Source organism: Triturus cristatus, chromosome 11 (assembly GCF_964204655.1).
Source record: "Triturus cristatus chromosome 11, aTriCri1.1, whole genome shotgun sequence".
NCBI lineage: Eukaryota > Metazoa > Chordata > Amphibia > Caudata > Salamandridae > Triturus > Triturus cristatus.
The window spans coordinates 563,556,870-563,570,680 of NC_140594.1; the positions used below are offsets into that span (position 1 = coordinate 563,556,870).

Below are 13,811 nucleotides of genomic sequence, written 5' to 3' on the forward strand. Positions count from 1 at the left end.
CAAGCAAAACAGGGGTGGGGCTGTGTCTATCTTTTAAATCTAATTCAACAGTGATGCACAAAGTGCCCTGTCACATATGTATTAGTGGCCACCACGGGTTGTTTTCTACCGATATTCAGAAGTATAAACAATTGAGGTTTGATAGGCAGGTGATATGTAATTACTAATGAAGACATCCATTTAGTACAGAAAGGAAGACTTCCCATGTTGGAAAATAGCTTCAGAACAGAAACAAAATGGCAGCAATGACAGTAAAAACAAGTTTTTGAAAAGCACTGTAAAGTGAACCAGAAAACATAAATATCCATAGGAGACAAACATAGTTTTTAAAAATAACATTTATTAAACCATGATAAACCTTACGCCTTTGTAAAATTTAAAGTTCATGCATTAGTCAATGAACGTAAAGATTTATGATAACAATGAAAAAACCTAAAGAATATTAAAAGGGACAAATGAAAAAAAAACGAAATCTCATAGGTTAATTGGTACTTATGAACAATGTGAAAAGACAAAAGATAGCGGTTAGAATCCGTACCTGGCAACCATAGTCCAATAGGACCTGCAGGATATCCAAGTTCTCATTCTCAATAGCTATGGTGATGGCGTTTCTCCCAAGCACATCAACAGAGTTTATGTTCATTTCACCTGAGCAGTTTTCTTCCAAGAGTTTTTTGACCATGTAATAGTCACCTTAAAAAGCAACAACAACAAATGTTAGCGAAAATTGAATTGAGAATATTATTATATGTCCATGATCATTAAGTCTTTTTGCAAGAGTGTGAGTGTTGTACTTGCACTGGTTAGGGTGTACCAGCACAATTCAACTAATGCAAGAGATGTAAGCCAAGATTAATGCAATATGCTTTGCACATTTAACATTTTTTTGGAACAAGGTATGCATACCAAATATGTAACTTTGAAGGTGACATTTCACACAGATACACCTGACTCACTCCAGTATTGATATAATACTCAGCCTGCACATAGTCTCCCCCAGCCCACCATAATGCCTAGTGAAAGAAACGTAAAGTCATTGGAGTGTGGACTGCTGCTGAATCCAATGGCTGCCTAAATATACAGTTAGGGAAGCTACATAATTATGCACATATCGAGCTCTCAGCCACAGGAGACACAATCCTCATCCTCTATAGAAAGTTGCACCAATAGTACCTTGCTCACCCAGCTTCAATAGCTAAAGCACTCAAGATTACATAGTGCTAAATTCTTGAAATGATCTTGTACATGCACTAAAAAATGTTGCCATGCTGAAGAGAATTAGAAATCCTATTTAGACTTTGGTGGATGGAATACTCAAAAAATGTGGCGAATGTCCAGTCTCCCATGTTACAAGTGCATTATAGCTCATGATATATCACAATGCAATCCATATTTTTTTTATTTTAAAATTAGGGGTTCACTTTTGGGGTCCTGCTATATATGCCTTGGTGTCTGGGTGTGCCCACCCCGCCTCCTCATGTGGTTTTTAGATTTTTATTTACATGTTTTTGCACCCATGACTTGTAATGGTAGCTGCACAAGAAAACTATCTTTTGAGGCCCACCAAACTGAAGTCAAATATGAGTCTTATTGAGAATCTTATCGACCACTGTCTATGGTAAATACAGACTTCAATATACTAAATGAGACCTTGGATAACAGGCACCACAATGTGTGGAACACCTCATACAGCCTTACCAATGTGGCTTCCTACTGCACAGAGGCCTCATTATTAACCTGAGAAGACTTGTGATGCACTCCCCAGAAGAGGCAGAGGAGCACTACACTCTGGTTGTAATTGATATTGAAAAGGCAGTTGGCACAAAGGTATATGCTGTGGGTGCTAATGAAAATAGGATTCGAGCAGAGCCAAAAGGTGGAATAGTATTAGAGAGGAACAATAAATGGATGCCCGCTTCTGCCTTTATTGTTTGCAATGGTTGTGGTGCCGCTGGGGTGCAGACTACCACGGGCGCTAACGGAAGTGGGAATAGTAGTAGGTATAACCACACATGCACTAACCATAAATGCTCACAAAACTATAATCTATTTATGTCAGCCTGAAGAATCAATCCCGGTCCAATGGAAAAAATCAACAGTTTTCCAGCTGGGTGAGCTAGTTAAATTGTCACATGAATTTTATCCTGGGATGCGTGGGAAACAGAGAAGTTTAGATATCTTGAGTTACAGGTGGCACACACTTATGAGAAGCGGTACAGATTTAACGTAGAGCGCTGTCAGCCCCTGAGGCTCACTGCAGTTCTAGAATACACTACTGCTCTCGATTATGGGATGAATATGACTAGCAAAACTTGTGCTTTTATCTAGATGTCTGTATGTCATACAAAACTCTTTGGGATAGTTGCCCTTGACATTGTTTAGGGAAGTGGCTAAGCTCCTGAACCTGTATGAGCCAGGAACCGAACAGGGGTGGCTCCTCCATTAGGGCGGAGGAGCGTCGCCCCAATAAAATGGTATTTTACATACCATTTTATGTTTCTGCTTCTCGTACTGTGAGAAAGCAGAAGGCAGAGAATGCCTGGTTGGGGGTGGTTGGGAGGGTATGCCTGGTTGGGGCCGGCGGGTGGGAGGGTCAGGGAGGAGTGGCTTGCCCACTATTGTGGGCCCTGACTGACACACTCTACATTTTCTCTATGTAAGCCGCATGCAGCCTACATAGAGAAAATAGCCTCTCCACAGTCCTACAGGTGCCCGGCTGGGCACTGTCCGCACCAATCACAACGCTGCCATTGCAGCTTTGTAATTGGCATAGGGGAGGGGAGGGAGGATGCCTGCTTCCTGCAGCAGGAAAACACGGGCGCAGGACCGGCCAGGAGCGGAGGCGGCGCGGGACCTGGTAAGATACGTTTTTTTTTTTTTTTAACCCCCCTTCCCCTCTGCGAACCCCGCGCAACCCCCTTCCCCCAACACGCCCTCCCCCAACCCATGAATCATGCGAGCCACGACTGGAACCGAAGCAAGATAAAGCTTAAACACTAAAACAAGGCTGGGGAAAACGAGGCCTGGAATTGACTGACCTGAAATTGTATTATTAAGCTTCACAGCTACAACTTGCTGTTTGGTGGCTGGACAATGAAGGGAATTGAAAGACAAGTTAAGCGAAGGGACACATCGGCAACTCCACTTGAGGGTACTATTCATGAAAGAAAGAAACATCCCACAGGAATTAACTTACCTAATTATACAAGTATGGAGGTTTGTGCGTGTGCAATAAGGAAAGTAATGAAAAGGGTGCCGTTTGCATGGGAGCCTTAGACCATCTCCAATGATCAGTAGAGATATGGCATTTGTGAGACGGAAGCAAAAGTGTTGTGAGACAATGGTCAATATATATCCAGGTCACTTTTTCATCACCATTGAAGAAGTTCAGAAAGCCTTGGGAGAGGCATCTGGTCAGGATCGCCAATATGCAATGCTGGCCGCAAGAACAGCAAGGAATCTACAGCGTGCGTACCTGGGGACCCCATGTGTCACAGAGACGCTGTTACACATGCAGGACGTAGTCCATAGGGGGATACCGGTATCAGCCCTAGAGAATGCTCTTAAATCTGACAAAATAGTGGTAAAATTCAATGCTAGATAAAAGTAGGAGGCCGATTGTAAGGGGCCCGCTGATTGATAAGGATCAAGATGGAGCTTGCCTTCAGGTAAAGAAAATATCAGGAAGTGCACGGTTTAAGCTAGTACACTTTAATTTTTAATCTGATCCCACTCAAGTTAGAGAAGATTTAACCGGAAACAGCTCTATTCCCTTGATGTGGAAACTCAGAGGGTGGCTTTATACACATGGTGTGGCCTTGTAGAACTGTAGAGAGATGCTAATTGAACATGCTGGAGGTGTTGCATCTCTTCACTGGAGTATTTCTGAGAGAACTGTTAAGACTACTGGAAATACTGCCATTGCCCAAAAGGGGTGTTGTGTAGTTCCCACTAATCCATAGGACCTGGTGTTTGTTGGACAACATAAACTTTGTGTGAGGTGCCTAGACTGATTCCAGGCACTCCGCAGGATATGTTGGCCTAGACCAGCTAGCTCACAGTGCCACCATACGCCCCGCTAACCTTAGCAGGGAGCGAATGGCTTCTTGGCAAACACTGAACATGACAACCTTGACCCCTCAGGGATCGTGGAAACAGATCAGAACCTCTTGCTCAGTCACTCGTGCTTACTTGCTCTAAGAGACATACAAAGAATTCACAATTGGACATTTTCAATATATTTATTGAACCAATGTTCTTCTTGTATAGAATACATGTGCTGTGATAATCTGTAGACAGGAGCAAATGAAAGTGATTACAAGGACCAAAAGCGTAAATAGTAGATATAGTTCTCCCATGGTGCTAAAGCAGTGTCTCCATGCTAGCATATAAACAAGGCAGTAATCAGGCGTACTGCTACTATGCAAACCCTACTCTGCATGTTCCTAGTTTGTGTGTATGTGTAAAGCCAAGAATCCACCCAAGGGACGATCAAGTCCCATTAACTGGCAGGAGAGAATGTAAGAGTCTGTCTTGGTCATGAACTGAACACCTCCTCACTGAGATGTCATGACACTGCTCTGTGACGAAGTCACAGCATGCAGAGTCCCTCTGTGTCAACTGAAGTGCCTCCTCTGCTAATCTTTTGGGATGCTCATCATTTATAATAGAAAGCAGCCTTGTGTTGTACGTATAGATTAGCAATGTTATGGATATGTAGATAGCCCTATCGCCCCACGACATTTGTACATAGTGCGTAAAGAGGCCTCGTACATGGTGTTCGAGGCATTGTGATAATGTTATGCAAAACTAGATGTGTAAACAAAGTAGTTTCAGAGATACTAATCCAACATTTGTCGCACACGCAAATATGTGTAAAAGGTCACAGACAAAATGTTATTGTGAAAAAGAGGACAATGTAAGAAAGGAGCTTCTTCGCAACATGGGCCTAACCTGGGCACATAACAGGGGAAAGAGGACATATAAGTTTATCATCTTGGGAACAATACTTCCAAAGAGAAGTACAGCAACACAGTGAATATGATCACAGGGGCCAAGAGGGCAGGTCTAACAATACTTCTAAAGAGAAGAAAAGCAATAATGTGGTTATGACCATGGATGCCAAGACTGCAGGCCTGGTTGGGGACATGATTGAATCTGCAACATCAGACGAAGAACAAATGAAGTGCAATACACACGATGAACAATTAACAGATGACCTTGAAGTGATGGAGGTGATCTTGAACAGGCTAGTAGCATCCTAGTACACAAGACCGCAATGAAGAGACAAGTAGGTAGTAAAGGGCACTTGGGAGATATAAATATTGCGGCCAGGAGCAATAATGAATGAGCATAAGAAACCACGAAAATTGAGATTATAGCATGTTGGAGAAACATTACTACTGCAGTTACTTTTCAATAGGTTCTATTTTGCAATTCATGTGATGGAAGAGGCCCTAACAGGTAAAGACAGACTCATGTTTATATAATAGTGAATGAAATAAATGAAATACATTCTTATCAAACAATAATTAATACACTTCAGAACACTATAGATAGATAGAATAGAATTGATGACAGCTCCCTTGTTTCCTTATTTAAAGGGTGACCCAATTCCCCACTTATTGTCCCTGTTGGTACTCTGAAATGCTTAACACATGTTCCTCTAATTTAGCCTGACTGCTTTTTGCTACCCTAGCAGGACTGAGCTAAGGATTTATTATTGTGAATCCAAGGACCATCTTTAGGGTAATGTGAGAGTATTGCATAGAGAGGTCTAACCAGCATCACTACATAATACTCCATCTTCCTACAAGGTGCGACAATGATATCAAACACTCAGCTAGGACATTACTAACAGATTTCTTTTTCCATATGAGATAGTCCTGCCCCACTTTATAATCATATTGGGAGCAAATTGCCCGACACCTGGGAGTACCTTAGATAGTAAGACAGCTGTGACACCAGACAATTGTCTGCTGGGGGATTCCATGGCCCCAAGCCCAAAAAGGCAGGTAATACATTATTGGGCCTGGCCTTTGTACTGGATAGAAAACAAATTGCAATGACCTGAAAGGCGCATTTATGCCTTACATACCATAGGTGGCAGACAGAGGTGGAACATTGGCCAGGGCGGTAGAAGTGGCCCTGCTCTGCGAAGAGGCCCTGCTCTGCGAAGAAGGAAGTAGTCTGCTTAGACGACCTCTATCAGATAAGTGGAAAGAGATGGCTAAGGCCTTTATAGAGTATTCTGCCTTATCTAGGGCTTAGATTATGGCATCTGAATGATGAATGGAAACAAGACCACAATATTAATTACGGTTTAACCTGAAGCAGCGATAAAGTGTTGATGCCTTCCTAGGAGTTGCATGCCCATAACTAACTAAACAAGCTCTGCTCATAATACTGTCAGATTAACATGTTTCATGCTCATGATTAATAGCTCAATTTATATGTTGGTGGAAAGGGAATTCTATCGCATCGGTGACAGAATTCCGTCCCCGCCAACACAATGATCTGCCCGTTCAATTTAAATTTGGGCACACCATAGTTTGACTACTGAGGAGACTACACCATCTCTGCTGTGGTCAAACTCCTCGACGGCCCCACAGATTAAGGGCTGTCAGAGATTTTCTGACAGTATGTCCACCCATATAATATACATGGGCAGACATACAGCCATTTTTCAATGCCCATCACCACCTGGAAAACCATGGCAGTGTGGGGAACTGAAAAGAGCTCAATGCCCCCCTTGCCACTGAAGGTAACTCCCAGCCCAATTCGGTAAAATGTAATACATTATTTGACACCCAAATGACAAAAGTCCAATTAGCACAACTGGAGATATATCATTTTAAAGATTTAGGTAAAAATAGTGCTTAAAAGCACAAAGTGACAACTGGGGTTATTTGGTTGTACCGACCGGGACAAAGTCACAAGTTCAGGTCTACCGCGATGGATCATGGGTCCGATATGGGGACCAAGTTAGGCCCAAGTTAGACCCACTGAACAAAGTATTTAAAATCTTATAAGGAGCTACCAGGCCCTGTGTTGCGCTCCGGTGTTTTCAAAGCAGCACTGAGATGTATTCTGCTAATACTTCAGCTGGGCTGGCACAGCACCTTTCAGCCAACTTCCAAGGGTCTAGGACTGGGGTGGCACCACTTAGGGGGCAGGACTCACAGCAGGCAGTGTCCAGGTGTGGTACTCGAGGAGGTTGGAGACTTTTCTGACCCTGAGGCTCTGATCAGGACTTCAGTCAACTAGCCCTTGGAGTCACTCTGGTGATCCTGAGTTGCAAATGCAGGTCCAGTCCTTCTCACTGAGGCAGCAGGGCAGCAGAGTAGAGGGCAGCAGGGCAGTCCTTCCTTCTTGCAGCAGAGCAGCACAGCAGTCCTTCTTCTGAGTTATCTACAGGTCCAGAAGTGTACCGAAGAGTTAGATCTGTGGGTCCATCATCTAGTCCTGGTGCCCACTTTGAGGTGGGAGAAGCTTCTAGAGTCCTCCCCTACTGTCTGGGGCATAAAAGCCTAGTTTAAAACCCTTTGTGAGTGAGCTGAGGCAGAGTCTTTGTGATGTGCAAGTGTAGTAGGTGAAAGTTCCGCCCCCTATCAAATCAGAGATGGCCCATCCTTCCAACAGCCATTCCCCCTTTGTCTCACTGTCTGGGAGTAATACACAAAGACCAACTGCCAGCTACACCTAGTTATGTGACCAAGGATACAGGCTGTAGGCACCAAATGCTAGGGACAAGAAAACGCCAACTTTCTAAAAGTGACATTTTCACATTTGTGTCTTAAAATCCAATTTTTTTTTATAGAACATCAAACCATTTGCCTGGTACAGTAATAAAACGGACACAAATAGCAGCATTAATATCGCAGGGAGATGGAACAAGTCCCACAAAGTAACCTTCCCCCCACATAAACAAAGGGTGCAATAAATGGATGTTAGATCCCCAAACCGTGATAGTCCCACCATTTTTTCCAGACTTTATCATATTTGAGGGTGAAATAATGTGATGATTAGTTATGATATGATGTCATCTGGAATTGTAAGGGTGCGGGGTTCTGGATTGGAATGAGGAGGGTTTTCAAGGGACAGTAATCGGTTTTATGGTTGGAGTTAGATACAGCTGTAACGAGGTTGCTCAGCTGCAATAAATACTATTTTATCGCAAATTCTAAGGAGTCCTATTCTTTACAATGGCGATGAGTGAAGAAGGAAAGAAACTCACAGGTTACTGTAAGTCACAGACTGCTGAAAGTGCCTACTGAAACTCACAAACTGCTGAAGGTGCCTGTAGTCGATTGCGCTGTTATCATCTGATTTGCTTGCCAAGCGGAGGCTGTATGAAGGTCAGGATCGGCTTTCGATATCAAATTGGTGTGTTGAAGGAGGAAAGAAGACAGCGGTGAGTGTCAGACACGATCAGTGTCAGTTAGTAAACAACTGCTTTGTGCAGACGCACGCATGCAAATTCGAGGAGAAGCGCCATTTTGAGGTCAGGCAGGCAATAGATATGCAGCGTCAGGTGGAAAGCACGCAGTACATATAACGCATGGAGAAAATTGTTCAAAAAGAAAGACAAAGGAAAAGAAATTAATAAAATAATAAGTGATACCAAGGGAGTTCAGAGGCAAAATAAGAAAGAAGAAAATTAAAATAAATAAAAAGTTTAAAAAAGCAGCCATTTGTAAGTCAAGCACAATTTATAGGAGACCACTTCCCTTTAATTTATCAGAGCGGAAAAATGTTGCGCAGAAATGGGAAAAATGGAGGCGGAGATTTGAATTTTTTTTTAAAACAACGTGTAAAAAATATACAGATGAACATGCAAACGATTTATTACTTTATCTTGTAGGGGGTGATGTTGAGGACATAATGATTACGTTCCCAAAACAAAAGTGAGTTACATATAAGGGGCTTATGAAGTGTTTAAATGACAAATTTGATCCTTACAGGAATCTAGATTTTGAAAGATACAATTTTAACATGGCTTGTCAACTGGAAGAGAAAATAATGGATGACTATGTCACTAGACTTAAAAAATTGGTGACATTTTGTGAATTTGATAAATTTAACAATGAAGAGGCGATAAGACTGAGAATGATACAAGGTTGTAACTCGATAAAATTTAGGAAAAAACTTTTAGAAAAAACTTATGACCTTCAGGAGATTTTGAGAAACATGCAAAGAAAATGGAAGAAGGAAGAATAACAGCAATAGAGCAAGTGAGACAAATGTCAAAGAAAATAAATAATAGAGAGAAAGTTGAAATGCTGAACAGAGAAAAGAGATTGTGTTACAGATGTGGATTTCAATTCCCTCATTTGAAAAGCTGTCCTGCAATGGGACAACAATGCAAAGAATGCGGAAGGTATAATCACTTTGCAACTGTATGCAGATTTAAAAAAGAAAAGAAAAAAAATAGGAATATAAGAGAAAACTGAAAGCAAGCAAATCCGGGTGTAAAAAAGAATTTTGGAAACACAAAACATGTAAGACAAATGGAAGATGTTGAAGAAGATTCTGAAGGAGAGGTTGAATACTCTGAAAAACTTTACATGATGCAAGAAGATTGTAAACCTCAACAATTCAATGTGGTTAAAAGAGCAAACATAAAAAAGACCACGTCTGTAGACCTATTGGTTGGTTTACAAAAAGTTCCATTTGTACTAGATAGTGGAGCAACGTGTAACATAATGTGTGTAACTGAATATATGAAAAGGCTTAAACAACCTCCTTTAAGTCCTTTGAATGTTAGTGTTTTCCAGTGGGGAGCTAAAAATCCTGTTTTATGTTTAGGAAAGTTTGAAGAAACATCGCAATATGGAAATGTAACAAGCAAGGAAGACATACACGTTTTAAAAGGTGAAGTTCCAGGACCTTGTCTGTTGAGTAATGTCACTGCTCAGATCATGGGTTTGTTAGCAATGAACTGTAACATGTCAGTGGATCATCCAATTTTAAGAAAATACCCTAAACTGTTTGAAGGATTAGGTAAACTAAAGGACAAAATGATTACTCTGCATATAAATGAAACGATAAGACCAGTAGCACAGACACATCGAAGGATACCAGTTCATATGCAGATAAGGGTAGAGAAAGAGATAAAGTCATCGCTTGATCAAGATATAATTGAAGAAGTGACAGGACCAACACCTTGGGTGTCACCCATTGTAATCATTCCAAAAAAGGATACTGAAGATGTCAGAATATGTGTTGATATGAGGATTCCAAACACAGCTATTGAGAGAGCGCGATATCCTGGTCCTCATTTAAATGATATGATCAGTAGTATTAATAGGGCTGCATTTTCTTCAAAACTTGATCTATACAAAGAATATCACCAGTTGGAAATTGACAATCAGTCAAGATACATCACAACATTTTCCTCACATTTGGGTTTATTTAGATATAAACGGTTAAACTTTGGAATATGTTCAGCTGCAGAAAGTTTTCAGGAAGTTATAAAGAATATTATAAGGCCAGTGCACAACAGCATGAATTACAGTGATGATATTTTAATTTTTGGCAAAACTCAAGAAGAACATGATCAAGCATTAGATGGTGTATGTCAACAGCTTCAAAAAGCAGGGTTGACACTGAACTTAAAAAAGTGTGAAATAAATAAGGCCGAGCTGACAATCTTTGGGCATATATTTTCGGCCGAAGGAATGAGGCCAGATCCTGGCAAAATATCAGCTCTGAATGTAGTACAAAGGCCCAAGGATGTAACAGAGATACGGTCATTTTTAGGAATATCTAGTTATTGTGCAATATGTAGTAAAAAATTTGCGACAGTAAGTTCACCGCTAAGAGAATTAACAAGAAAAGGACGAAGATTCTTCTGGAGTAATGAATGTGAATTAGCATTCAAAGAAATAAAAGTAGAAATATCAAGTGCAGCAAATCTAAAATACTTTGACCCTCAACTATGCACGGAGATGATAGTAGATGCTAGTCCAATAGGATTGGGCGCGATCCTAGTACAACATAAGCCTGGAAGAGAAACTCCAAGATTTGTGGTCTCTCATGCCAGCAAAAGTCTATCTGAAGTAGAGCAGAGATACTCTCACCCTGAAATAGAAAGTCTGGCCGGTGTCTGGGCATGTGAACACTATCATGACTTTATATATGGTAAGCCATTTGTAATTATCACTGACCATCAAGCTCTCATTTCCATCTTTTGACAAAGATGTCACCGAAAATTGAAAGATGGGGTATGAGGCTGATGGATTATGATTTTAGAATTAATCATAAACCAGGAAAAGAATATAACCCAGCAGATCACTTATCTAGGCATCCGTACAAAATTGAAGTGGAACAATGATCAGAAGCAGAAGAATACATACATTTTATAGTAAAATCAGCAATGCCAGGAGTTGTGAAGGAGGAAGAACTAATTAAAGCAACACAAACAGATGATACTATCCAAGAAGTGAAAAGAATTTTACATGAAAACAATTGGAAATTGATAAACAATGCAAGTCGTTTTGGCTCAACTATAAAGAAATATGACATAGTAGCATTCAAAAACATACAGTCTGAATTGTCTGTATCTTCGTCTGGAATATTATTGAGGGGCAACAAAATAATTATTCCAGCAAATTTGCAGCGAAGAGTCAGTGACTTGGCACATGAGAGTCATAGAGGTATCTCTGCTACAAAGAATTTCTTAAGAGAGAAACTATGGTTTCCTGGTTTAGACAAACAAGTGGAAGAAGTTGTTCAATCTTATATATGTCAATGTACCACTAGGGAAAGAGGAATGGAAGAATTACATATTTCTGAATTACCGAATGCTGTATGGTCTAGTTTTGCAGCAGACATTTATGGACCATTAGACTCAGGGCACTATTTGCTAGCAATAGTAGATGAATATTCTCGTTTCCCTATTGTGAAAGTGGTGTCATCAACATCTGCGTCAGCAATATTGCCAGTTCTGGATGAAATATTCTCTACTTGAGGAATACCTAACATTTTAAAAACCGATAATGGACCACCATTTAATGGGAATGACTTTCAAAACTTCATTGAGTATCTTGGTATAGTGCATAGAAAGGTAACTCCAATGTGGCCTCAAGCTAACAGAATGGTAGAAAGATTGATGGCTACTATCAACAAGCATTTGCAATGCAATAGGTCTCGCATTTGCGAGAGTTTAAGCTATTGCCATTGTAAATGACAATGCCTTTTATTTATGTTTTCAAATCAACACATAGATAAAAGGTTTGTCATTTACAATAGCTCAAACTTTTGCAAATGCGAGACCAATTGCATTGCAAATGCTTGTTTATTTTGAGAGGGAGAGTACCGGCACTTCTCAAGAGAGATGCTATACTTTTAATTGGAGTGTACCGGCACCTCTCAGAAACAAGCAGGTACTCTGCTTCAGAGTACCTGTACTTCTATTTTTCCATTTCAAGCACTGGCTTTATGGATATTGGCATGGCGTTAGCAGCAGGCAAATGGATGCCACAGAATTAATGCTGGTTGGCAGTCACCTTTGCTGTTGAATTTAACCCGAGACTGCAGTTGGAAGATGGAACTAAGTGTGGCAGAATGGGTGATGTAATGTTTTTGGACGAATGAAGTATGTTATGTCAGGTTTTTTGGACGAATGTTGTCATAGCGGGGCTGAGCATCAAGCTACGTGAACCCTGCCACCATTCTGTTTAGCACAGCGCTGCACTTCTTTTCTCTTCATACTTGAACTTACTTGTAACTGGACCGGTTGATGGAGGGCTTGGCTGACTGACCGCCACTGCACCATTCTGTATGTTGGTCACAGCGGACGTCAAAGGCGCATATTTGGGACTGGACGGAAAAACCGTGTCGGTTTTGCCGAAAAAGCTTTATATTTTGTAACCTTCAGCACAAGTGGTCGCGTGGCTTCAAGGGCTAGTGGAATGCTGAGTCATTGACCTCCGCCCTATTGAGAAACGTAAATGTTGGTTTTGCCAAGCCACTGACAGATTAAACAAGCATGCTTCCCTATGGCAGATAATCGGTGTCTCGAGAAGAAAATAAAGGGAATTTATTGATGCCATGACATTGGTGAAATAACAAATTTAAGCACAGCATCCCTGAAGTAAAAGTGAAAGCAAGGCATCCACGTGAAAAGCTCTGCAAGGAGAGAGGTGGGACTGAAGCAAGGACAGGCTCCCGAGGGGCTCTTAGGAGTCTGCAAACAACAACAAACAAGACAAGCCCGGCGGAGCGTGGGCCGCGCGCTTGGCGGGGGCGCGCATTCCAGGCGGGGGAGCGGACCCTTTAAAGTGCGATGCCAAACGGATTGCACGGCGGCGCGATGCGCGTGATTGTGCGCGTGCTAGCCATGCAATCCGAATCCGTGCATGCGTAAATGCGAGACCTATTGCAATGCAAATGGTTGTTTAGGACTTGTGCCCTGGATGCAGCACATTATCGCACTTGTGTCCTAAAATATTTATAACAACCATCCGTACCTCTGGGAAAGAAAGCACACTTTAGTGCATAAAAACTGATATGAAAACATGATACTGCCTCTGCAGCACCGTGCAGTAACAGACACCAATGCTCCCGTTGTATTTTTTCTGCAATGGCAGACTTCTTACCCTTTGTATAGCTGGTGTGAGAGACTTACAAGCAGATGCCATTTGTTAAAAATGTCTGCTTTAGCTTTATTGCTTTAAAGTGCTGGCTAGAGCTGGACTGCAGATACTCTTTTGCAAAATGGCGTGTGACTGTACGAAGCTCTGCACATTGCAGTCTCAGCTGTCACTTTGTTCACAGCATCAGATGTGGCTATTTAAAAATAATGAATC

The 13,811-nt window shown here is 41.4% G+C and overlaps 1 protein-coding gene across 1 annotated transcript in view; it reads right to left on the reverse strand.

Moving 5' to 3' along the window:
* TRPC1 (transient receptor potential cation channel subfamily C member 1) overlaps positions 1-13,811 on the reverse strand; it is a 441,909-nt gene that overhangs the window by 372,452 nt on the left and 55,646 nt on the right. Inside the window, exon 2 of the mRNA XM_085633605.1 lies at positions 539-693. Coding sequence (XP_085489731.1) covers positions 539-693 — 155 coding nt within the window. The remainder of the gene's footprint in view (positions 1-538; positions 694-13,811) is intronic.